Source organism: Mobula hypostoma, chromosome 3, assembly GCF_963921235.1.
Source record: "Mobula hypostoma chromosome 3, sMobHyp1.1, whole genome shotgun sequence".
In the NCBI taxonomy this organism is placed as follows: Eukaryota; Metazoa; Chordata; class Chondrichthyes; order Myliobatiformes; family Myliobatidae; genus Mobula; species Mobula hypostoma.
In genome coordinates, this window is record NC_086099.1 from 1,613,340 (window position 1) to 1,641,168 (window position 27,829).

The 27,829-nt window shown below is 45.7% G+C and overlaps 1 protein-coding gene and 1 pseudogene across 1 annotated transcript; one reads left to right on the plus strand and one right to left on the minus strand.

Annotated features, from left to right (window-relative positions):
- LOC134343325 (zinc finger protein 239-like) lies at positions 1-17,871 on the minus strand (annotated as a pseudogene).
- On the plus strand, positions 17,626-27,807 carry LOC134343806 (gastrula zinc finger protein XlCGF57.1-like). The gene is made up of 2 exons (XM_063042554.1): positions 17,626-17,664; positions 21,105-27,807. The coding sequence occupies exon 2, from the start codon at positions 21,782-21,784 to the stop codon at positions 23,168-23,170; it is 1,389 nt and encodes a 462-aa protein (XP_062898624.1). The 5' UTR covers positions 17,626-17,664; positions 21,105-21,781; the 3' UTR covers positions 23,171-27,807.
- Positions 27,808-27,829: the final 22 nt, after the last annotated feature.

The following is a 27,829-nucleotide window of genomic DNA, read 5'->3' on the forward strand; positions in this document are numbered from 1 at the left end:
TCAACGTACTCTCACTGCTGAAAACAGTCTGGTGTGTCGTTTGGTAGGATGTCTGAGTGAATCCCTTCCAACAATCTGAGGAAGATGAAGTTTCCGCCTAGTGTTAACTAACTGATGTTCCTTCGGTTGTGGTGATTGAATGAAATCCTTCCCACAGTCCGAGGAGTTGAATGGCTTCTACCCAGTGTGAACTCGCTGATGTTTTTTCAGTTGAGATGACTGAGTGAATCCCTTCCCACAGACTGAGCAGGTGAAAGGCCTCTCGCCAGTGTGAACTCGTTGATGCTCATTCAGTTGAGATGATTCAGTGAATCCCTTCCCACAGTCTGAGCATTTGAAAGGTTTCTCCCCACTGTGAATTCACTGATGTTCTTTCAGTTGAGAAGACCGAGTGAATCCCTTCGCACATTCAGAGCAGATGAATGGCCTCTCCCCACTGTGAATTCACTGATGTTCTTTCAGTTGAGAAGACCGAGTGAATCCCTTCGCACATTCAGAGCAGGTGAACGGCCTCTCACCACTGTGAAGTCTGCAGTGCTTCACAAGGGTAGATGACTGAGTGAATCCATTCCCACATTCAGACAGTCGAATGGCACTCCCCTGTGTGAACTAACATCGGGATTTCGCTCCGGCGGATGTATGGGAAATTGTCTCGGCAGACTGTAATATCATAACGACTGTCAGTGTCCCCTTTCGCTGTGAAAATGAGTGATATCTCTGTGTGCCTTGCTTGTGAGAGTGGGAGCCTGTGGCATGTCGAGCTGTCGGGTAACCAATAGTTTTTTTCACTGCAGATGTACTCTTTTCCATAGATGCCGCCTGACCTGCTGAGTTCCTCCAGCGTTCTGTGCGTGCTGCTGTGGGTCTCTCTTTGCTGCTTTCCTGTTGCTTGGTGATTGTGGGTGATGACTCTTTTTGCGGAAACGGGCGGTTTGGCAGGGAGGAGGCTGATGCGTTGATGCTCGCCGCTGCTTGCGCGGGGAACGCGGACAGAGGAAGCTTTGGTGTTCTTACGCTTTTATTTCGTTCATTCTTTTTGGGTTCTGTTTTTCAAGGATGTCCGCGAAGACAAGTATTTCGGGTTGAATACTGTGTGTATTCGCTGACAATAAACGGAACCATTTGAACAGCAAATGCAGCAAACGTGAAGGTCGGCACACTCCAAAGACGTGTTCTGCTGATGGAAAATCCTGCGGTGGTTGTGGAAGCTGATACGACGAAGCCTACAATGTTGTGCCGACCATTTAACCTACTCTGGAAACTCCCTATAATTTCCCAACCACATAGCTCACCATTTCTCTAACCCCATGTACCTATCTGAGCGTCTCTTAAAGGACCCGATTGTACAGGACCTGCCTCTGCCAGTGTTGCTGGCAGTACATTCCACACCTCCACCACTCTCTGTGTAAAAAATTACCATTGACATCCCCCTTGTACCTACTTCCAAGCACCTTAAAACGATGGCCCCTTGTGTTAGCCATTTCAGGTCTGGGAAATAGCCTCTGGGTATCCACACGATCAATGCTTCTCATCGTTTTATACACGTCGATCAGGACACCTCTCATTATCTGTCTCATCATGGAGAAAAGGCGAAGTTTACTCAACCTATTCTCAAAAGGCATGTTCTCCAATAAAGGCAACGTTAGATTAGATTAGGTTAGATTAGATTCAACTTTATTGTCATTGTGCCGAGTACAGATACAAAGCCAATGAAATGCAATTAGCATCTGACCAGAAATGCAAGGAATAGTGTTATTTACAAAATAACTGTGAATAGAAAGTAAGTGCTACAGCACACAAATATAAAAGTACTGAGACAGTACAATATGGGTGCAATACTGCTTAGCGCTGTGATGTGAGGTTCAGCAGGGTCACAGCCTCAGGGAAGAAGCTCTTCCTGTGCCTGCTGCTGCGGGATTGAAGGCTCCTGTAGCACCTACCAGATGGGAAGAGAGTAAAAAGTCCATGGTTAGGGTGAGATGCATCCTTGATAATGCTTTTCGCCCTGCCCAGGCAGCGTTTGTGGTAGATGTTCTCAATGGTGGGCAATTGGGTCCCGATATCCGAACACCATAGAAACATAGAAACATAGAAAATAGGTGCAGGAGTAGGCCATTCGCCCTTCGAGCCTGCACCACCATTCAGTATGATTATGGCTGATCATCCAACTCAGAACCCTGCCAGCCTTCCCTCCATACCCCCTGATCCCCATAGCCACAAGGGCCATATCTAACTCCCTCTTAAATATAGTCAATGAACTGGCCTCAACTGTTTCCTGTGGCAGAGAATTCCACAGATTCACCACTCTCTGTGTGAAGAAGTTTTTCCTAATCTCGGTCCTAAAAGGCTTCCCCTTTGTCCTCAAACTGTGACCCCTCGTTCTGGACTTCCCCAACATCGGGAACAATCTTCCTGCATCTAGCCTGTCCAATCCTTGTAAATCTCCTCTGCATTCCATAGCTTCCACATTCTTCCTGTAGTGAGGAGACCAGAACTGAAAACAGTAATGCAGGTGGGTCTTAGCAAGATCTATATAGATTTAACATTACCTCACGGCTCTTGAACTCAATCCACGGTTGATGAAGGCCATAACACCATACGCCATCTTAACCACATGTCAACCCGTGCTGTAACTTTGAGTGTCCTACGGATACAGACCCCAGGATCTCGCTGATTCTCCACACTGTTTTCCCATTAATACTATGTTTTGTCTGCAAATTTGACATACCAAAATGAACCATTCACATTTAACTGGGTTGAACTCCATCTGCCACTTCTCAGCCTGGTTCTGCTGCTATTGATGTCCCGCTGTAATCTCTGACAACACTGAATGAGAATCAGGATTAAAATGTTTGGCGCTGTGAAGTTCTACACATGGCCGATGCTGCGAAGCAGCTCGATGAAGTGTTCCATTAACTGATGAGGTCACGCTCAGGATGGAGGAGTAACACCTTTTCTGTCCTGGTATCGTCCAAACCGATGAGCTGAACCATAGCACCAGTCTTGTCTTTTGAATCCAGAGCCCCAAGGGAAGCTGTCTCTTCATCTAAATAATCGTCTTTTTGACCTCCTGAAAACCTGTTAACATATATTAACATACATTAATACAATTTAAAGTAGTGCATAGGCCATGTCTAAAGATAAATTAGCTCGTTTTTGTTCCTATATGAACCCTATTTGTGACAGATGTCACTCTGAGATGGCCTCGTTAACTCATATGTTTTGGCCCTGTCGTCTTTTGGGAAAATATTCGAAAGATATTTTTGATATTTTAGATTTTCGATTATGAGGATACGCAGTCCTCTTTTATTGTCATTTATTAATGCATGCATTAAGAAATGATACAATATTCCTCCGGTGTGACATCACAAAACACAGGACAGACCAAGGCTGAAAAAACTAACAAAACCACATAATTGTAACATATAGTTACAATAGTGTAACAATACCATAACTTGATGAAGAACAGTCCATTAGCACAGTAAAAGAGTTCAAAATCTCTCGAATGTCCCACATCTCACGCAGACGGGAGGGGAAGAAAACTCTCCCTGCCATGCCTGACCACAGTCCGACTCTGATTCGTCCGAAAACTTCGAGCCTCCGATCAGCCCTCGAGTATCGAGGACCATCTCTGTCCGAACGATTCGACCTCAATCTCGGTCGTCAGCAGCAGGCAAAGCCGGGGATTTTGAGGCCTTCCCTCCGAAAGATTCTCGATCGCGCAGTAACAACGGCAGCGAACTTGCGTTTCAGAAATTTCTCCAGATGTTCCTCTGTGTTTTCACGTCCGTCTCCATCAAATCAGAATTGTCCACGGCCCCTATTTAACAGAAACGATAACATTTTTTACCGAACAACACACATCAAAGTTGCTGGTGAACGCAGCAGGCCAGGCAGCATCTGTAGGAAGAGGTGCCGTCGACGTTTCAGGCCGAGTCCGTTCGTCAGGACTAACTGAAGGAAGAGTGAGTAAGGGATTTGAAAGCTGGAGGGGGAGGGGGAGATCCAAAATGATAGGAGAAGACAGGAGGGGGAGGGATAGAGCCAAGAGCTGGACAGGTGATTGGCAAAAGGGGATACGAGAGGATCATGGGACAGGAGGTCCGGGAAGAAAGACGGGGGGGGGGGACCCAGAGGATGGGCAAGAGGTATATTCAGAGGGACAGAGGGAAAAAAAGGAGAGTGAGAGAAAGAATGTGTGCATAAAAATAAGTAACAGATGGGGTATGAGGGGGAGGTGGGGCCTTAGTGGAAGTTAGAGAAGTCGATGATCATGCCATCAGGTTGGAGGCTACCCAGACGGAATATAAGGTGTTGTTCCTCCAACCTGAGTGTGGCTTCATCTTTACAGTAGAGGAGGCCGTGGATAGACATGTCAGAATGGGAATGGGATGTGGAACTAAAATGTGTGGCCACTGGGAGATCCTGCTTTCTCTGGCGGACAGAGCGTAGATGTTCAGCAAAGCGGTCTCCCAGTCTGCGTCGGGTCTCGCCAATATATAAAAGGCCACATCGGGAGCACCGGACGCAGTATATCACCCCAGTCGACTCACAGGTGAAGTATTGCCTCACCTGGAAGGACTATTTGGGGCCCTGAATGGTGGTAAGGGAGGAAGTGTAAGGGCATGTGTAGCACTTGTTCTGCTTACACGGATAAGTGCCAGGAGGGAGATCAGTGGGGAGGGCTGCGCACGCACGGCGCGACGCTTTCGCCTCCTCCCGCCATATTACCTCAACAGTTCTGTGTTTTGACTTACAACCCCATCCTATTACGGCAATTTTTGGATTGCCAATGGTAGAACAAAGATTTTTATCTTCTTCAGCCTGTCGGATGATTGCATTTGTTATTTTGATGGCCAGAAGATCTATTTTATTGAATTGGAAGGAGAGTAGTCCTCCTACTACATTTCAATGGTTTTCCCAAACTATATTATGCTTAAATTTAGAAAAAATTAGAAGTGACATTTTTGATCCTTCGTTTAAATTTGAAGAGACTGGGAAACCATTTATTCAACATTTTCATGTGATGTAATTTGACCTTTCCGAATCCTTCTTATGAACTTAAACTATATGAATAGAGGAGCGGAGTTGACGACATTATTGAATGTATTCGATTTAAGATAATGGTCTAGCCTTGTTTTGTTCCGTTTGCTTTTTTGGGTTTCGTATTTAGTTCTTTTTTTTATGTTTCTTTTTGGGGGGTTTCTTCATATTTTTTTCTTTTTATTTCTTTTTTCTCTGTGATTAATTATATCATGAGTTTGGAAGTCTGTAGTGTTCTCGTGCAGTGTGTTGAAACTGTGACTAAACACCAAGTTAATCCGGAGCCAATGAAGACAGAGTCGTAGTAAGGTTAACCATTTACTGTTCACTCTTCCACATTAACATCGTATGGTGAAAATTGTTGATAAAAAAATACAAACATATACAGCGTCTGTTTCATTCTGGAGACTACGTGCGCTCTCTTCTTTTAGCGAGAGTCTACAGCCGCCCCGAGTAGCGGGCGAGGGGGGTCGCGTCAAACCGCCATCGGGCTCGAGCCCACCCCGTGTTTGAAATTGAAAAGCCGGCACGCGCGCCGTCCCAACCGCCTCTTCCTTAACAGAAACCGCGTTAATATTTTTACTTCGAATCCATTCTTATGAACTTACGGCGTTGCTTCTATAATGTTTCTTTGTGGGTAGAAACGGAGCTGTTCACGATCACGCTGCACGCGTGGCACCCGCCTTCACACCTTCCCAAACCGGAGGTTACACATCAGACGCGGCGAAACTGGTGGTGACGTCATCGCATGCCGCGATATACCGTAGACAATGAATTTGTCTTTGTTATACTGTAACTTAATTATAAACCTTTAATTTTAACTAGAAAATAGTTACAAACAAATCATTTAAAACGTAGACCCAACAAAGTCAAATAAATGCCTTAAGGGCAACACAACGTCTATTATATTTGTATTATTTGAAATCTTTTTTGTATATGCTTATTAACAATCTCTCTGTATCAACATTGTTAAATTGTTTATAACTTTGGACAATTAATAAAAGGAATTAAAAAGAAAAAAAAAAGAAAACTTGTTTTCGAGAAACACCTGCCTTCCTTACGACAATTTTCGCAGCTGGTCTCCATCCCACTGCAACCTCAGACAACCTGCACTTTCACCACACACCAGCTTAGTGTTATCCGAAATCTCACTAATTGTTCGACCGACATTCTTCTCCAAGTATTAAACAAACGAGACCAACACCAGTTTATTGGAAGATGACAGAAAGGAGTGACAGTGAAAGGAGCTCAAACAAGGGAAACAGAGAGAGCGTATGAGACATCGCGAGGAAAGAGCGCGCGGGAGAGGGCGCGAGGGTGAGGGCGCGCGAGTGAGACATCGCGAGGAACGAGCGCGCGGGAGAGGGCGCGAGGGTGAGGGCGCGCGGGAGAGGGCGCGACGGTGAGGGCGCGCGAGTGAGACATCGCGAGGAACGGGCGCGCGGGAGAGGGCGCGAGGGTGAGGACGCGAGGGAGAGGGCGCGCGAGTGAGACATCGCGAGGAAAGCGCGCGCGGGAGAGGGCGCGAGGGTGAGGGCGCGCGAGTGAGGCATCGCGAGGAAAGAGCGCGCGGGAGAGGGCGCGAGGGTGAGGGCGCGAGGGTGAGGGCGCGCGAGTGAGACATCGCGAGGAACGAGCGCGCGGGAGAGGGCGCGAGGGTGAGGGCGCGCGGGAGAGGGCGCGACGGTGAGGGCGCGCGAGTGAGACATCGCGAGGAACGGGCGCGCGGAAGAGGGCGCGAGGGTGAGGACGCGAGGGAGAGGGCGTGCGAGTGAGACATCGCGAGGAAAAAGCGCGCGGGAGAGGGTGCCATGGAGATGACGCTGGAGTGAGCGTGATGTAGAGGGCGCGAGGGAGAGGGTGCGGGCGATGGTGAGCGCGACGGAATGGGCGTGTGGCAGAGGCAGAGAAGATAGAATGACAGAGATATAGTGAAGCGACGAAGACATCATGAGGGAGACACGGGGAGACAGAGAGAGAGACAGACAGAGAGAGAGAGCGAGAGCTTTGTGACATTGCTGGATCTGCGGTTCCACTCCTTCACAAAGATCGGCTTGTTTGGCCATTACAGAGACTTGGCTGGCACCAGGGCAGGAATGGATTCTCAATATTCCTGGATTTCAGTGCTTTAAACGTTATAGGAGGGGGGAAGGGGAGGAGGGGTGGCATTACTGGTCAGGGATACTATTACAGCTGCAGAAAGGGCGGGTAATGTGGCAGGATCCTCTTTTGAGTCAATATGGATGGAAGTCAGGAACAGGAAGGGAGCAGTTACTCTGCTGGGGGTATTCTATAGGCCCCCTGGTAACAGCAGAGATGCAGAGGAGCAGATTAGGAGGCAGATTTTGGAAAGGTGCAAAAATAACAGGGTTGTTATCATGGGTGACTTTAACTTCCCTAATATTGATTGGCACCTGATTAGTTCCAAGGGTTTAGATGGGGCAGAGTTTGTTAAGTGTGTCCAGGACGGATTCCTGTCACAGTATGTGGACAGGCCGACTTGGGGGAATGCCATACTAGATCTACTATTAGGTAACGAACCGGGTCAGGTCACAGGTCTCTCAGTGGGTGAGCATCTGGGGGACAGTGACCACCGCTCCCTGGCCTTTAGCATTATCATGGAAAAGGATAGAATCAGAGAGGACAGGAAATTCTTTAATTGGGGAAAGGCAAAGTATGAGGCTAAAAGGCGAGAACTTGCGGGTGTGAATTGGGATGATGTTTTTGCAGGGAAATGTACTATGGACATGTGGTCGATGTTTAGGGATCTCTTGCAGGATGTTAGGGATAAATTTGTCCCGGTGAGGAACATAAAGAATGGTAGGGTGAAGGAACCATGGGTGACAAGTGAGGTTGAAAATCTAGTCAGGTGGAAGAAGGCAGCATACATGAGGTTTAGGAAGCAAGGATCAGATGGGTCTATTGAGGAATATAGGGAAGCAAGAAAGGAGCTTAAGAAGGGGCTGAGAAGAGCAAGAAGGGGGCATGAGAAGGCCTTGGCGAATAAGGTAAAGGAAAACCCCAAGGCATTCTTCAATTATGTGAAGAAAAAAAGGATGACAGGAGTGAAGGTAGGACCGATTAGAGATAAAAGTGGGAAGATGTGCCTGGAGGCTGTGGAAGTGAGCGAGGTCTCCAATGAATACATCTCTTTGGTATTCACCAATGAGAGGGAACTTGATGATGGTGAGGACAATATGAGTGAGGTTGATGTTCTAGAGCATGTTGATATTAAGGGAGAGGAGGTGTTGGAGTTGTTAAAATATATTAGGACAGATAAGTCCCCGGGGCCTGACGGAATATTCCCCAGGCTGCTCCACGAAGAGAGGGAAGAGATTGCTGAGCCTCTGGCGAGGACCTTTATATCCTCGTTGTCCACGGGAATGGTACCGGAGAATTGGAGGGGGTCGAATGTTGTCCCCTTGTTCAAAAAAGGTAGTAGGGATAGTCCGGGTAATTAGACCAGTGAGTCTTACGTCTGTGGTGGGAAAGCTGTTGGAAAATGTTCTTAGAGATAGGATCTGTGGGCATTTAGAGAATCATGGTCTGATCAGGGACAGTCAGCATGGCTTTGTGAAGGGCAGGTCGTGTCTAACAAGCCTGATGGAGTTCTTTGAGGAGGTGACCAGGCATATAGATGAGGGTAGTGCAGTGGATGTGATCTACGTGGATTTTAGTAAGGCATTTGACAAGGTTCCACACGGTAGGCTTATTCAGAAAGTCAGAAGGCATGGGATCCAGGGAAGTTTGGCCAGATGGAATGAGAATTGGCTTGCCTGCAGAAGGCAGAGGGTCATGGTGGGGGGAGTACATTCAGATTAGAGGATTGTGACTAGTGGTGTCCCACAAGGATATGTTCTGGGACCTCTGCTTTTCATGATTTTTATTAACGACCTGGATGTGGGGGTGGAAGGGTGGGTTGGCAAGTTTGCAGACGACACAAAGGTTGGTGGTGTTGTGGATAGTGTAGAGTATTGTCGAAGGTTGCAGAGAGACATTGATAGGATGCAGAAGTGAGCTGAGAAGCGGCAGATGGAGTTCAACCGGGAGAAGTGTGAGGTGGCACACTTTGGAAGGACAAACTCCAAGGCAGAGTACAAAGTAAATAGCAGGGTACTTGGTAGTGTGGAAGAGCAGAGGGATCTCGGGGTACATGTCTCCAGATCCTGAAAGTTGCCTCACAGGTAGATAGAGTAGTTAAGAAAGCTTATGTGGTGTTAGCTTTCATAAGTCGAAGGACAGAGTTTAAGAGTCGCGAGGTAATGATGCAGCTCTATAAAACTCTGGTTAGACCACACTTGGAGAACTGTGTCCTGTTCTTGTCGCCTCACTGTAGGAAGGACGTGGAAGCATTGGAAAGAGTACAGAGGAGATTGCTGCCTGGTTTAGAGAGTATGCATTATGATCAGAGATTAAGAGAGCTTTACTCTTTGGAGAGAAGGAGGATGAGAGGAGACATGATAGAGATATACAAGATATTAAGAGGAACTGATAGAGTGGGCAGGCAGCCCCTCTTCCCCAGGGCACCACTGCTCAATACAAGAGGACATGGCTTTAAGGTAAGGGGTGGGAAGTTCAAGGGGGATATTAGAGGAAGATTTTTTACTCAGAGAGTGGTTGGTGCGTGGAATGCACTGCCTGAGTCAGTAGTGGACGGAGATACGCTGGTGATATTTAAGAGACTACGAGACAGATATATGGAGGAATTTAAGGTGGGGGCTTATATGGGAGGCAGGGTTTAAGTGTCGGCACAGCATTGTGGGCCGAAGGGCCTGTACTCTGCTGTATTATTCTCTGTTCTATGTTAGTGGATGATAAGTATTATTTTGGATTATGTACAGCTACTAGTGCAGGCATTTGCTTTTTTTTCTATAGTATAATCGTACGAGTTCTAACAAATTGTGTTATAGACAATAGACAATAGGTGCAGGAGTAGGCCATTCGGCCCTTCGAGCCAGCACCATCATTCACTGTGATCATGGCTGATCATCCACAATCAGTATCCAGTTCCTGCCTTATCCCCATAACCTTTGATTCCGCTATCTTTAAGACCTCTAACAATCTCTTTCTTGAAAGCATCCAGAGACTTGGCCTCCACAGCCTTCTGGGGCAGAGCATTCCATATATCCACCACTCTCTGGGTGAAGAAGTTTTTCCTCAACTCCGTTCTAAATGGCCTACCCCTTATTCTTAAACTGTGGCCTCTGGTTCTGGACTCACCCATCAGCGGGAACATGCTTCCTCCCTCCAGCGTGTCCAATCCGTTAATAACCTAGTATGTTTCAATAAGATCCCCTCTCATCCTTCTAAATTCCAGTGTATACAAGCCCAGTCGCTCCAATCTTTCAACACATGACAGTCCCGCCATCCCGGGAATTAACTCTGTTAAGCTACGCTGCACTCCCTCAATAGCAAGAATGTCCTTCCTCAAATTTGGAGACCAAAACTGCACACAGTACTCCAGGTGTGGTCTCACCAGGGCCCTGTACAGCTGCAGAAGGACCTCTTTGCTCTTATACTTAATTCCCCTTGTTATGAAGGCCAGCATGCCATTAGCTTTCTTCACTGCCTGCTGTACTTGCATGCTTGCTTTCAGTGACTGATATATAAGAACACCTAGATCTCCCTGTACTTCCCCTTTTCCTAACTTGACTCCATTTAGATAATAATCTGCCTTCCTGTTCTTACCACCAAAGTGGATAACCTCACATTTATCCACATTAAACTGCATCTGCCATGCATCTGCCCACTCACCCAGCCTGTCCAAGTCACCCTGCATTCTCATAACTTCCTCCTCACATTTCAAACTGCCACCCAGCTTTGTGTCATCGGCAAATTTGTTCATGTTACTTTTAATTCCCTCATCTAAATCATTAATGTATATTGTAAACAGCTGCGGTTCCAGCACTGAACCCTGCGGTACCCCACTGGTAACCGCCTGTCATTCCGAAAGGGACCCATTAATCGCTACTCTTTGCTTTCTGTCAGCCAGCCAATTTTCAATCCATGTCAGTACTCTGCCCCCAATACCATGTGCCCTAATTTTGTCCACTAATCTCCTATGTGGGACTCCAGCATCTTTCCCACCACCAACGTCAGGCTAACCTCTCTATAATTCCCTGTTTTCTCTCTTCCTCCCTTCTTGAAGAGAGCGACGACATTAGCCACCCTCCAATCCTGAAAATATAGAACATTGGAAAATGATTACCAATGCGTCCACGATTTCTAAAGCCACCTCCTTAAGTACCCTGGGATGCAGGCCATCAGGTCCCGGGGACTTATCAGCCTTCAGACCCAACAGCCTATCCAACACCATTTCCTGTCTAATGTGAATTTCCTTCAGTTCCTCCGTTACCCTAGGTCTTCTGGCCACTATTACATCTGGGAGATTGTTTGTGTCTTCCCTAGTGAAGACAGATACAATGTACCTGTTCAACTCGTCTGCCATTTCCTTGTTCCCCATAATAAATTCACCCGTTTCAACACGTGTGCCGTCTCCTCTGTTTGCGAATGCATAATTAAATTGCCTCAGCTGAATCAAAGAAGACTACAATGAATGAATTTTCAAAAAATGTTGATTACAAACAGGCTACTAGAAAGCGCATAAATGCACGGGGATGGAAAGATATGAATCACATGTAGCAAACACTTTAGCGGGGACATAGACAGGAGTATGTGTGTAAATGAGTGAGATTGCAGGATGATGCGTTACCCCAATCATGCCATGGCCAAGAATGTCTCTGAGAAGGTACGGGCCATTCTGAAAGGGCAGGGTGAACAGCCAGAGGTCATGTCCCTTATTAGAACTAACAACAGAGAGACAAGGTCCTGCAAAGAGAATTTAAGGAGTAGGGCAGAAAGTTAGGAAATAGGAAGTCCCGGGTGGTGATTTCAGGATTATTTCAGGTGTCACATGCTTGCGACGTAAGTGGGACTGGTGTAACAGGGATTGGTTACAGTGATGGGAAGTAATATTTTCACAGGGAAGCTTGCTGGAGCCACACTGACGAGTTTTATCGTGTGGCATGTGGAAGGGATGTTGGGATCCAGAGCCACAGGTGAGTAAGTAGCATTGAGCGGATGGGGCGTTATTTGTTTGGCGTGTTCAGGAAGGTTTCCGGAAGCAGTATGTAGACGGTCTACCAGGGAGGAAGACATACTTGGTACGGTATTGGGAAATGAACCTAGCAAGATGATGCGAGTTTAATTGTGAACGATTTATGGATCTTAATTCTGGAGGGTTTCAGATGGTTATTGATAAGAATATGTTTGGACCTGCAAGTCGATGATTGCAAATTTGTGGAGGAATTGGGCCAATGTCATAGAGAGTAGTCTGGGAGCTGATGTTACTGGATGGATCTGATGTTAGCTGATGTCTGACATGTGACATTCACGTACACGCACATTTAGAGTTAAGTTATCTTTTCATTTTTCTGTAACAATGGTTAATATATCATAATATTTTTTCCTAAATATACTGATGAACCAACAGACTCTCTGGCATAACAGAATCCTACAATATATTAAACTCTGTGACCTAAAATCAACTATTCATAGGCAGAACAAGGTGGGGTTTCAGAGAACGTGACAGTGGGGCACATTGCATAATCCATCAATCCGATTTCTCCAGTGTTATAAATTCTCAACCCCTGAAACTAAAAACACTCTTCGTGTGATGTTCCCAACAGTTCTCTAGCACAACTTCAACAGGATGATCATTTCTTTGTCCCTTCAAATTAATCCAGTGTGTTAACATCACCTGCAATCTCAGCAATTGTAGATGACACATTTCAACCAGTGAAGCCGAAACAGGGGACGACCTGCAGCACAATACCTTCTTAAAGCCGTGCTGGTATCGCATCCTGACATTTGAAAGCTGAAGGTGATGCTGAACCATAAGCCACAGAGTCATAATCAAAAACAGATCTAATTAAACAAATGAAAATGGTCAACAATAATTTTCATGTGGCACCCCAGAATACCCACATAGATGACTGAAAGTATTTAATGCTTCTTTATATTTATCAACTATTTGATATGGTGCTTCCAAGTCAACTTATCATCCATCCACATGCCTGGAAATCTTCCCACTGACGCACCTTCAATAGTATGACCGTATAATTTGAAATCAAGTGCAGGCCTATTAATCTTATTTGTTAAAACGATAATTTGTGCTTTAACTTGGGATCCCTTCTGGGGGAGGTATGACCTGTTCAAAAGTGACGCGTTTCACCTGAACACAAGTGGGGACCAATTGTGTGCAGGTCTGTTAGTGCTGTCGGGAGGGTTTAAACTAACTTGGCAGTGGCTGGTAACCGGAGTTAATTGACTCAGGATAGGACGAATTGTGAAAAGTAAAGATAGCATGCAGTCAGGCTGTCATGAAGGACAGGCAGGCGATGGACCTTAGTTGCAGACAACTAGCTGAGTATCAAAACAATAGGGATGCAGAATCAGTAAGGATAGCAAATACGGCACTCAAGGTATTATATCTAATGCGACTAGTAAGACAAATAATGTGGATGATCTTGTTGCACTATTACAGGTTGCCAGGTATGATGTTGTGGCCATCACTGAATCGTGGCTGAAGGATGCTTGTAGTTGGGAGCTGAATGTTCAAAGTCACACGTTGTATCGGAGGGATAAGAAGTAGGCAGAGGGGGTGGTGTGCCTCTAGTGGAAAAGAATGGCATCAAATCAGTAGAAAGCTGTGACAGAGGATGGGAAGATGTTGAATCCTTGTGTGTTGAGGTAAAATATTAAGGAATATCATCTTCAGCTTTATGCCTTTTGTAAATCAGGTCATCTTTTAATCGGTTAGCTATTCACAGTAACAGAAACTTTTGCATGCCACTGTAAGCACATGGATGGGAGAAATTGAGACTGTGGTCCAGGTGCGGTTCTAGGGCTTGGCAGAATAACAATTCGGTACGGTCTAAATGGCAAAAGGGTTTGTTGCTTTGTTATAGTGCGCTGTGACACTAAATAAAGTGCAGATGAAAGGGAACTGGTTGTATCTTGTGGTGGGTTGGTGAGCAGGATCTTCCCTTCATGAAACCATGCTGGCTTCGGCCTATCTTGTCATGCACCTCGAGGTATTTCATAACCTCGTCCTTGATGATTATCTTCAATATCTTTCCAACTACCGATGTCAGACTAATAGGTCTGTAATTTTCTTTTTGCTGCCTCCTTCCTTTCTTCAATAGCGGAACTACATTTGCGACCTTCCAGTCCTCCGGAACCATGCCAGAGTCTATTGATTCCTGGAAGATCATTTCCAATGCTTCCACAATCTCCAAAGCCACCTCCTTCAGAATCCTTGGGTGCACCTCATCCGGACTGGGAGACTTATCTATTCTTAGTCCACTTAGCTTCCCAAACACTTTCTCTCTAGTTATCTTGACTGTACCTAATTCTATTCCCTGATACCTCTGGCTATCAGGTATATTGCTCATGTCTTCCACTGTGAAGACTGATGCAAAATACTCATTCAGTTCCTCCTCCATCTCTTTGTTATCCAGTATAATTTCTCCAGCATCATTTTCAATCAGTCCCGTATCTACCCTTGTCACTCTTTTACTCTTCATATGTTTAAAAAAAACTCTTAGTATCCTTTTTTATGTTAATCGCCAACTTCCTTTCATAATCCATCTTTTCTTTCCTAATGACTTTTTTAGTTTCCTTCTGTAAGTTTTTAAAAGTCTTCCAGTCCTCATTTTTCCCACTAATTTTTGCTTCCTTGTACGCTGTTTCTTTTCCTTTTATTTTTGCCTTAACCTCCCTCATTAGCCACATTTGTGCCATTTTTCCATTCATGATTTTCTTTTTTCTTGGAATATATTTTTCCTGCATTTTCCTTATTTCTTGTAGGAATTTCATCCAATTCTGCTCTGCCGTCCCTCCATTTAGCTTACTTTTCCAATCGACTTGGGTCAGTTCCTCTCTCATACCACTGTAATTTCCTTTGTTCCACTGAAATATCGATACACCTGATACCAGCTTCTCCTTTTCAAATTTGAAACTGAACTCAATCATATTATGATCACTACTTCCAAGGGGTTCCATTACCTCCAGCTCCCTAATCGCCTCAGGTTGATTACACAGCACCCAATCCAAAACAGCCGGTCCCCTGGTGGGCTTATGGACAAGCTGCTCCAAAAAGCCATCCCGTAGGCATTCTACAAACTCCCTCTCCTGAGATCCAGTACCTTCCTGACTTTCCTAATCCACTTTCATATTAAAATCCCCCACAATTATCTTGACATTTTCCTTCTGACACGCTTTTACTATTTCCAGCTGCAACTTGTAGTCCACATCTCGGCTGCTGTTTGGAGGCCTGTATATAACTGCTATTAGTGTCTTTTTACCCTTGCCTTTTTTTAATCCTACCCATAAGGATTCTACCTCTTCTGATCCTATGTCCCTTCTTTCTATTGATTTGATTTTGTTACTTACCATCAGGGCCACGCCAACCCCTTTACCTACCTTCCTGTACACTGTGTATCCTGGGATATTCAGCTCCCAATCACATCCAGCATTTAGCCATGACTCGGTGATGGCCACAGTGTCATACCTTTTAACCTGCAGCTGTGCAGCAAGGTCATCCACTTTATTTCTAATGTTGTGTGCATTTAAGTACAGTACATTTAGATCAGAATCTGTTGCCGATTTTGCTATATTTCTATTTTGCAGCAAATTATCCTGTATATTCACCGGCCTGTCCTTCTTGCCATCTTTGCTGCACAGTATTCTTGACTTATTTCTATTTTCCTCTTCTTCGACCCTAACACCTTGGTTTCCTTCCCCTTGCCAACTTAGTTTAAACCCTCCCTAACAGCTATACTAAACAATCCCGCCAGGATATTAGTACCTGCGGGGTATCTGCCAGGGCCCCTGCAATTTCAACACTAATCTCCTTCAAGGTCCGAGGGAATACCCTGTCAGGTCCTGGAGATTTATCCACTTTAATTTGCCTCAAGATAGCAAGCACCTCCTCCTTTTCAATCTGTACAATTTCTATGATCTCACTACTTGTTTCCCTTAATTCCATAGACTTCATGCCAGTTTCCTGAGTAAATACAGACGCAAAAAACCCATTTAAGATCTCCCCCATTTCTTTTGGTTCTGCACAAAGCCGAGCACTCTGATCTTCAAGAGGACCAATTTGATCCCTTACAATCCTTTTGCTCTTAATATACCTGTAAAAGCTCTTTGGATTATCCTTCACTTTGACTGCCAAGGCAACCTCATGTCTTCTTTTAGCCCTCCTGATTTCTTTCTTAAGTATTTTCTTGCACTTTTTATACTCCTCAAGCACCTTAGTTACTCCCTGTTTCCTATACATGTCATACAATTCTCTCTTCTTCTTTATCAGAGTTGCAATATCCCTTGCGAACCAAGGTTCCTTATTTCTATTCACTTCGCCTGTAATCCTGACAGGAACATATAAGCTCTGCACTCTCAAAATTTCTCTTTTGAAGGCTTCCCACTTACCGATCACATCCTTGCCAGAGAACAACCTGTCCCAATCCACACTTTTTAGATCCCTTCTCTTTTCTTCAAATTTGGCCTTCTTCCAGTTCAGAACTTCAACCCTAGGACCAGATCTATCCTTGTCCATGATCAAGTTGAAACTAATGGTGTTATGATCACTGGAACCAAAGTACTCCCCTACACACACTTCTGTCACTTGTCCGAACTCGTTTCCTAACAGGAGATCCAATATTGCATCCCCTCTAGTTGGTACCTCTATATATTGATTTAGAAAACTTTCCTGAACACATTTTACAAACTTTAAACCATCTAGACCCCTAACAGTATGGGAGTCCCAATCAATATATGGAAAATTAAAATCCCCTACCACCACAACTTTATGTTTCCAGCAGTTGCCTGCTATCTCTCTGCAGATTTGCTCTTCCAATTCTTGTTGACTATTGGGTGGTCTGTAATACAATCCCACTAATGTGACCATACCTTTCCTGTTTCTCAGCTCCACCCATAAGGACTCAGTAGACAAGCCCTCTAATCTGTCCTGCCTGAGCACTGCTGTAATATTTTCCCTAACAAGCAATGCTACTCCCCCACCTTTCATTCCTCTGCCTCGATCACATCTGAAATATCGGAACCCTGGAATATTAAGCTGCCAGTCCTGCCCGTCCTGTAGCCAAGGAGTGTATATTATTATTCTCCACTTTATTTTTAGTAAAGTCTGCACACTGCTAAGTGTGATTTTAAATATTGCTGCTGCAACAAAGGAATTTCCCACTCGGAATCAATAAAGTATTTATTATTATTTACTGTTCTCCAGCCTTGTATCTCTTTCACCAATCTACTTCACAGCTCTTGACTTTACTCCTCCCCCTCTCCCGGTTTCACCTATCACCTCATCTCCCTTTCCAGTCCTGAAGAAGGGTCTCGGTCTGAAATGCCGACTGATCACTCCTCTCCATAGTTGCTACCTGTCCCCCTCAGTTCCTCCAGCATTGTGTGTGTGCTGCTTTGGATTTCCGCATCTGCAGATTTTCTCCTGTTTAAACCAATGCGCATGCGTGATCGGCTCGCCCAATCCCGGATATCGCGCATGCGCTGAGTAGACGACAGGCTCAGAACGACCGCACGAAGGTAAGAGCGCACTCCGGGTGGGGCTTTAATCACCGGTGTCTGAAACGCGAACGAACAACAATTATTGTGGTTTCTAGCCACACTGATGCTGCACCCCACTACAGTTCTGGTCCTTTCCCTCTCTCTCAGCCCCACAATCCGTACCCGTGCCCCGGGGAGCTTTCGATTCACGGGCGCCAGTTTTGCGGCGCATGCGCATTCCTGCATCTTTCGATGAGTGGTTTCTGTTCGCGAGGGCTCCTGGGTAAAGTGACAGCCATGGGCGATAGTACCGGCATTGTCGTATACAGTCGAACGAAATGGGAGCGGTTGTATCTCCTAAACACTGCCGAGCTCCGGCTATGTAAATCCGAGGATTCGGAACTCGGAACAAAATATAGTTCCCAGTTAATCTCGGTTGAAGAGTTTACCTTCCAGTCAGTAAAAATGTCAATTAGTGCTGTATGGAAATAAAACCTTCCGTCAGATTTAGTTCTCTTTGGGTAAATAACGATATGAAACACCTTTGCCTCGATGACAAGTGACTTGTGGCTTTCACATCACAAAAGTGCCGCACTCCAATGAGAATAACCACTGCCCTCCACTTTATATTCATTGGCATTGCCATCGATGGTTTGATCACTGTCAATCAACTGGTGGGAGGCGATCCGAGTGAATAGTAAATCTCCAGGATCATACATGTAGTAACAGGTGCTCTTTGTAGTGTTGTGGAACATGACCAGAACTTGAAATAATACCAAAGGACAGAGACAAATTGAGCCAAGTCAAAGGTTGACTGAAGTAAAAAATAGCCCATTCTCATACAGACAGGCATACAGTCAGAGAATTTGATGGTCAGTCAGAATGTCTGATCCATGCCTTGTTAGAAGATAAGTGTATATAGAAACATTGAAATCTACAATATATTACAGGCCCTTAGGCCCACAGTGTTGTGCCATCCATGTAACCTACTCTAGAAACTGCCTCGGATTTCCCAACTGCTTTGCACTCTGTTTTCCTGAGCTCCGTGTACATATCCAACAGTCTCTCAAAAGACTCTATGGTATCTGCCTCTCCCATCATCGCTGACAGTGCATTCCATTCACCTACTACTCTCTGTGTAGTAGGGGTATATGGGGTGTCAGGGAGGGGTAGCACCTCTGGTGGGGGAACATGTCGCGTCCTTCTCAGGGCGGTTTGTCCACCTTTGGTCCCCACCTGGCACTGAGCTCTCACCTGTGGCTCCCCGTAGCTGTTTGCATGCGACAGGGGCCACACCCCGGGCAACGGCTTCGACAAGCCAGCTAAACCAGGTGAGGGTAGCCGACGGGTCTCAAACCCTCGGTGAGATAGGGAGTTGTCTATCCCAGCATGTGAAGACAGACTCCGGCGGATTGAGCGGACGAGACCAATGGAAGGTCCAACAGTCAAGAAGGCGGTCTCTGCAAGCGTCGTGGAACGTGTAGAGCAGGACAAGACACAGAAGACGTCCTGGTCATCCACTGCGCCTAGTCCCATCTCCAGCCGTCTAGACTCTGTCTTGCCACTGGACCCAGATGGGAATTGGGAAGAGAGAGTGAGGCTGACGCTGCGCAACTCTCCCTCACTTAAATCCAAATCACGCGCTAGTCTCGATACCATCATAATGGTGTCGAGGTCCTCATCGACGCCAACGATGGACGAACAACAACTCTCTATGTGAAAAATCTACCTCTGACATCTCCTTTGACCCTACTTCCAAACACCTTAAAACTATGCCCCTCGTGTTTGCCAATTCAGCCCTAGGAAAAAGCCTCTGACTATCCACACGATCGATGCCTTTCATCATCTTATACACATCTGTCAGCTCACCTCTCATCCTCCATCGCTCCAAAGTTCACTCAACCCATTTTCATAAGGCATGTTCTCCAATCTATGCAACATCCTTGTAAATCTCGTCTGCATTCTTTCTATAGTATCTACAACCTTTCCTGTAATGAGTTAACTGAACACAATACTCTAAGTGGGGTATAAATAAGGTCTCTGTAATATCGGTAATATTACCTCATCTCTCTTGAACTCAGTTCCATGGTTGATGAAGGCCTTATTAAGAACAACGTCAATCAGCACTGCAGCTTTGAGTGTAAAATTCACTTGGACCCCAAGATCTCGCTAATCATCCACACTCCTAAGAGTCCTTACATAATATTGTGTTCTGACTTCATATTTGGTGTACCGAAATAAACCACAGCACACTTATCTGGGTTGAACTCCATCTGCCAGTGCTGCATCCTATCGATGTCCAGCTGTAACCTCTGGACAACTGTCCGGACTCTTCACAACACCCCCAACTTTTGTGCCATCAGCACCCTTCTCCTTCCTCATCAAGATCATTTATAAACATCAGAAAGAGAAGGAGTCTCAGAACACATCCCTGTGGAACACCACTGGTCACCATCCTCCATGCATTGTACAAACCACCTACAACCACCTTTGGGCTTCTGTGGGCAAGCCAGTTCTGGATCCACAAAGCAAGGTCTACTTGGATCTTTGCTTCATTGCTTTCTGAATGAGGCCTCATATGAGGAATCTTATCAGAAGTCTTACTGAAAGCCATGTACACTACATCCAATGCTCTACCTTCATCAGTGTGTTTTGTTACATCCTCAAAGAATTCAATCAGGTTCGTAAGGCATGATCTGCCCTTGCTGACTATCCCACATCAGATTATGCTTCTCCAAATGCTCGTAAATCCTGCCTGTCAGGAGCTTCTCCAACAATTTGCCCTCCTCTGAAGTAAGAACCACTGGTCTGTAATTTCCTGGCTTACCTCTACTCTCTTTCTTGAAAAGGGAACAAAGTCTTCTAATCCTCTAGTACTTTTCCTCTCCCTATTGTTGTGCAAAGATCATTGCCAGAGGCTCAGCAATTTCCCCCCTCACTTCCCACAGCAGCCTGGGGTACATCTCCAGTTGATACCCCCAAATTGAGTTGAAATTGGTAAAATTGTGATGCCAGAGCTCACATTCAGAGGAGATGATATAGAAACATGTAAAATTATGAAAGGAATAGATGAGATAAAGGCAGTAAGGTTGTTTCCACTGGTAGATGAGATGAGAGAGCATTGCCTCAAGATTCAGGTAAATTGGGACGGAGATGAGGAGGAACTGCCTTTCCCAGAGGGTGGTGAATCTGTGGATTTCTCTGCCCAATGAAGGAGCTGAGGCTACCTCAGTAAATGTATTTAAGAAAAGGTTGGATAGATTTTTGCATAGTAGGGGAATTAAGGGTTATGGGGAAAAGGCAGGTAGGTGGAGATGAGTCCATGGTCAGATCAGCCATGATCTTATTGAATGGTGGAGCAGGCTCGACGGGCCAAATGGCCACTCCTGCTCCTATTTCTTATGTTCTCACCCCAGACTAAAATCTCTCCTGGAATATTGTCCTTCACCCATTGATGTCTTTTGTAAATATTTTTACAGGTTTGAAATGGCAGAACACTTGTGTACAGGAATCTCAAACACAACAACACATCAGTTTTGCTGACTCTGTCTGGATATTTAAGGAGTGACCAGATACTTTCTTTGCAACACCAACACATCTGCTGTCGACCCTTGGAGATGAAGAAGTATCTCATCCCAGCTGGAAATGTATTCTGCATCTGAAATGAAGTTTTCTGTTTTAACTCTGTGAAACTCACTGGAACTAGGAGCTGAGAACACACCAGCATTTGTTCACTAGAGATCAGTTCTTCAACTGCATTGATCGTACAAGGGATTCAAACATCTGACTTTCTGAATTGTCAGAGGATTGATCGCAGTGAGATATCATTCTTCTTCTCTCAGTGTGGGAAGAGATTCACTCACAGACTACCCGCAGACACACCAGTGAGTTCACAGTGGGGAGAGGACATTCCCCCGCTCTGTGTGAGGGAGGGGAACCACTCAGTCATCCAGCCTGAAGATACATCTGCAAGTTCACACCATCGTGAGATGCTCCACCTGTTCTGCAAGCGGGAAGCCATTCTGTTATTGGTGCTAAAGGTATATCAGAAAATTCACCAGTGAGAGGACATAGACCTGCTCGGACGGTGGGAAGGCATTCACACGCTCAACCACGCCACAGTGACACCAGTGAGTTCACACCGTGGAAAAGCCGAATGGCTTCTGAATGTGGGAAGGGATTCACTCAATCATCTCAACTGAATGAAAATCAGCGAGTTCACACTGAAAAGATGCCATTCACCTGCTCAGACTGTGGGAAGGGATTCACTCAGTCAAATCACCTGCTACAACATCAGTTGGTTCACACTGGGGAGAGGCCATTCACCTGCTCAGACTGTGGGAAGGGATTCACTCAGTCATCCAACCTACAGAGACACCAGCGTGTTCACACCGGTAAGAAGCCATTCACCTGCTCAGACTGTGGGAAGCGATTCGCCCAGTCGTCTCAACTGAAGGAACATCAGCGAGTTCACACTGGGGAGAAGCCGTTCACTTGCTCTGAATGTGGGAAGGGATTTGCTCGGTCCTCTGAACTGAAATTACATCAGCGAGTCCACACTGGGGAGAAGCCATTCACATGCTATGAATGTGGGAAGGGATTCAGTCAGTCAGCTCAAATGAAGGATCATCTGCGAGTTCACACTGGGGAGAGACCATTCACCTGCTCAGACTGTGGGAAGGGGTTCACTCGCTTGTCCACATTACTTCGACACCAGCGAGTTCACACTGGGGAGAGGCCATTCACCTGCTCAGACTGTGGGAAAGGATTCATTCAGTCAAATCACCTGCTACAACATCAGCGAGTCCACACTGGGGAGAAGCCGTTCACTTGCTCTGAATGTTGGAAGGTATTTGCTTGGTCATCTGAACTGAAGATACATCAGCGAGTTCACACTGGGGAGAAGCCATTCTCGTGCTCTGACTGTGGAAAGGGATTCACTCACTTATCCAGCCTACAGAGTCACCAGCGAATTCACACTGGGGAGAAGCCATTCACCTGCTCAGACTGTGGGAAAGGATTCACTCGCTCATCCAACCTACAGAGACACCAGCGAATTCACACCGGGGAGAAGCCATTCACATGCTCTGAATGTGGGAAAGGATTCACTCAGTCATCTCAACTGAAAGAGCATCAGCGAGTCCACACTGGGGAGAGGCCATTCACCTGCTTTGAATGTGGGAAGGGATTTGCTCGGTCATCTGAACTGAAGATACATCAGCGAGTCCATACTGGGGAGAAGCCGTTCACCTGCTCTGAATGTGGGAAGGTATTTGCACGGTCATCTGAATTGAAGTTACATCAACGAGTTCACACTGGGGAGAGGCCATTCACATGCTCTGAATGTGGGAAGGGATTTGCTCAGTCATCCAAACTTGTGAGGCACTACCGAATTCACACTAGAGAGAAACTGTTCACCTGCTCAGATTGTGGGAAGGAATTCAGTCGGTCATCTGACTTTAAAATACATCAGCAAATTCACACGAGGGGATGCAACTCACCTGTTCTGAATGTGGGAAAGGATTCACTCAGACATGTCAATTAAGACTATAAGATATAGGAGCAGAAGTAGGCCATTCAGCCCATCGAGTCTGCTCCACCATTCAGTCATGGGCTGATCCAATTCTTCCAGCCGCCCTACTTCCCTGCCTTCTCCCCATACCCTTTGATGCCCTGGCTAATCAAGAATCTATCTCTCTCTGCCTTAAACGCACCGAATGACTTGGCCTCCACAGTTGCTTGTGGCAACATATTCCACAGATTTACCACCCACTGACAAAAGTAATTTCTTCTCATCTCTGTTCTAAATGGATGTCCTTCAATCCCGAAGTCGTTTATACTCCCATATCTAATCTGTTCAGAGCTTTTAACATTCGGAATGCTTCAATGCCCCCCCCCGCCCCCGTTCTCCTGAAATTCAGGGAATACAGCCCAAGAGCTGCCGGACCCTTCTCGTACAGTAACCCTTTCCTGGAATCCTGGAATTATTCTTGTAAATCTTCTCTGAACCCTCTCCAATGTCAGTATATCCTTTCTAAAATAAGGAGCCCAAAACTGCACACAATACTCCAAGTGTGGTCTCACGAGTGCCTTATGGAGCCTCAACATCACATCCCTGCTCTTATATTCTATACCTCTAGAAATGAATGCCAACATTGTATTCGCCATCTTCACCACCGACTCAATCTAGAGGTTAGCCTTTAGGGTATCCTGCACACGGACTCCCAAGTTCCTTTGCATCTTTGCATTTTGAATTCTCTCCCATTATAAGTAATTGTCTGTCTGTTTATTTCTTCCACCAAAGAGCACGACCATACACTTTCCAACATTGTATTTCATTGGCTAGTTCTTTGCCCATTCCCCTAAATTATCTAAATCTCTCCGCAGGCTCTGTTTCCTCAGCACTACCCACTCCTCCACTAATTTTGTATCATCGGCAAATTTAGCTACAAATCCATTAATCCCATAGTCAAAATCATTGACGTAAGCGTAAAAAGCAGCGGTCCAAACACTGACCCCTGTGGCACTACGGCAGCCAGCCAGAGTAGAATCCCATTATTCCCACTTTTGTTTTGTTTTCTGCCGACCGGCCAATGCTCCACCCAGGCTAGTAACTTCCCTGGAATTCCATGGGCTCTTATCTTGCTAAGTAGCGTCATGTGCGGCACCTTGTCAAAGGCCTTCTGAAAATCTAAGTACACCATATCTACAGCATCTCCTTTGTCTACCCTGCTTGTAATTTCCTCAAAAAATTGCAGTAGGTTAGTCAGGCAGGATTTTTCTGTTCAGCTTTGGCCTACCTTGTCATGTGCCTCCCGGTATGCCGTAATCTCATCCCTAAACAATCGATTTCAACAACTTCCCAACCACTGATTTCAGGCTAACAGGTCTATAGTTTCCTTTCTGCTGCCTCCCACCCTTCTTACATAGCGGAGTAACATTTGCAATTTTCCAGTCATCTAGTACAATGCCAGAATCTGTTGAGATTCTTGAAAGATTATTGTTAATGTCTCCACAGTCTCTCCAGCTACTTCCTTCTGAACCTAAGGGTGTATTCCATCAGGTCCAGAAGATTTATCCACCTTCAGACCATTAAGCTTCCTGAGCACCTTCTCAGTCGTAATTTTCACTGCACATACTGCACTTTCCTGACACTCTTGAATGTCCGGTATACTGCAGATGTCTTCCACTGTAAAGACTGATGCAAAATACGCATTCTGTTCCACTGCCATCTCTGTGTCTCTCGTTACACTATCTCCAGCATCATTTTCTATTGGTCCTATATCTACCCTCAACTCTCTTTTACCCCTTATATACTTAAAAATGCTTTCAGTATCTTCTTTGACATTAGTCACCAGCTTCCTTTCATAATTCATCTTTTCCTTCCTATTGACCTTCATAGTTTCCTTCTGCAAGTTTTTAAAAGCTTTCCAATTCTCTATAATCCCACTAGCTTTGGCTTCCTTGTATGCCCTCTCTTTAGCTTTTACTTTGGCTCTGACTTCACTTGTCAGCCACAGTAGTGTCCTTCAATTTGAAAATTCCTTCTTGTTTAGAGTATACATACCTGTCTTGCACTTCCCACGTTTTTCGCAGAAACTCCAGCCATTGCTGCTCTGCTGTCCTTCCTGCAAGTGTCCCTTGCCAGTCAACTTTGGCCAGTTCCCCTCTCATGCCATTGTAATTTCCTTTATTCCACTGAAATACCAAACATTGGAATTTAGTTTCTCCTTCAGAAATTTCAAAGTGAATTCAATCATGTTGTGATCACTGTTCCCCAAGGATTCCTTAACCTTAAGCTCTCTTATCATTTCGTTGCACAACACCCAATCCAGCACAGCCGATCCCCTAGTGGGCTCAACAACAAGCTGTTCTAAAAAGCCATCCCTTAGACATTTTACAAACACACTCTCTTGAGGTCCAGTACTGACCTGGTTTTCCCAATCCACTTTCATGTTAAAATCCCTAACGATTAACATGACATTGCCCTTCCGACACGCCTTTTCTATCTCCTGCTGTAATTTGTAACCCACATCCCGGCTGCTGTTTGGAGACCTGTTTACAACTGCCATTAGGGTCCTTTTACCCTTGCCATTTCTTACCTCCAACCAGAGAGACTCTACACCTTCCGATCCTGTGTCATCCCTTTCTGATTATTTAATATGATTTCTTATACACAAGGCCACACCGCGCCCTCTGCCTGCTAACCTATCTTTCCGATACACCGTATATCCTTGGACGTTCAGCTCCCAATGGCAGCCATCTTTCAGCCAAGTTTCAGAAATGGCCACAATGTCATACTTGCCAGTCTGTAGCTGAATTTCAAGATAATCTTATTTTATTTCTTATGCTGAGTGCATTCAAATATATCACTTTCAGTCCAGTATTGAATGAACTTCGGCATGTAAACACTGGGGACAAACTGTTCAACTGCTCAGACTGCGAGAAGGAATTCACTCAGTCATCTCAACTGAATAAACATCACCGAGTTCGCACTGAGTAGAAGCCGTTCCTCTGTTCTGACTGCAGGAATGAATTCACACATCCATCTTACCTACCGATACACCAGACTGTTTTCAGCAGTGAGAGGACATTGATCTGCTCAGACTGTGGGAAGGCATTCACACATTTATCCACACTGCAGAGACAGTGGGTTCACACTGTGGTGACGGTGGTGATGCGCTCTGAATGTGGAATGGGTTTCCATCAGTCATTCATCGTTGTGTCGCCCTGCCGAGCTTTGACTCATTGTTAATTGGGGAGATCGGATGCTTCAGAGGACGAAATTCACTCCAGTTTGCCAATCGAGTATTAAGGGTGGTGGCTCAGGGCAGGTTATTTTTGAGCTTTCAGCAGTGGCCAATCAGCATTCAGGATGGATTATCAAGAAGATATTAAAGTTAGACAGGAGCAAGTGGAGCGGTCATTGTTGGAGTGGACAGTTGGAGCGGAGACATTGAGACTTCACCTCTTTGAGGTTTCAGTGCGGAGAGCTTTTAGTCAGAGAAGCAAAACTATGCCGGAGGTAGAATTTTTTTTGCCCCTTCTTTGCATTTGCTCAGTTAAAACAGTCAAGATGCCAGGCAGGATAGTGGAAAGCGCCTCTTGCGTGATTTGGGAAGGCAGGGGACCCTCCTGTGTCCCTGATAACTACACCTGTGAGAAGGGCATCCAGATTCAGTGCCGAACAATCCACATTAAGGAGTGGGAGCCGGAACTGGATGAACTCCAGATCATTCGGGAGGCGGAGGGGTGATAGGTAGGACATATAGAGAGGTAGTTGCAACCAGGCTGTACAGCACAGGGAACTGGGTGACAGTCAGGAAGGGGAAAGGGTGGGGGGGGGAAATGAGTGCAGTGTACCCCTGTGTCCAGGCTCCTGAACAACACATATATCACTTTAGATACTGTTGGGGACGGTGGGATGACCTAGCAAAGGACAGGCACAGCAGTCGTGCCTCTGGTGCTTCGTCTGGCTCTGAGACTGAGAAGGGAAGGGTGCAGAAGAGGTGAGCTGTGGTCACAGGTGTTTCATTAGCTAAGGAAACTGACTGGATGTTCTGTGGGTGAGAATGAGATTCCAGGATGGTATGTTACGTCCTGTGTGCTAGTGTCTGGGACATCTGGGGTAGAGTGCTCAGCATTCCTAAGGAGGGTGAACAGTGAAGGTCGTGGTCCATGTGGGTACCAATGATATGGGCTGGTAGAGTAACGAGGTTCTGCAAAGGGGGTTCAGGGAGTGAGGTGCTAGGGCAGCTCATCCTGGGCTGTGATCTCAGGACTGCCATCTGTACCATGTGTAAGGAATAGGGAGAATATACAGTTTAAAATGTGGCTAAGGAGTGGGTGCAGGAGGGAGGGCATAAGATTTGTGGATCATTTGAGCCTGTAAGGATTGCTGTGTGTGTATTGGGGGAGAGGGGACATCGTTGATGGAAGGTGAGTGGGCAGACAGGTCTCTCTCTCTCACACATGCAAACACATGCAGTGGAGTGGGACGGAGGGGAGTGAGAAGGGAAAAGGTGAATGAGGAGGATTGTGTTCAGGCTGCTTCACAGACTCCCCCTCTGGAATTGGTCCCATTCCCTACCCCAGGCTGCGGTGAGCATTGAGTTGCCTTGCTAACAAGAAAATGAATTGTTCAATGGTATCTGGTTAACACACTTTGATAATAAATTTACGTTGAACTTGAACATTGAAATGT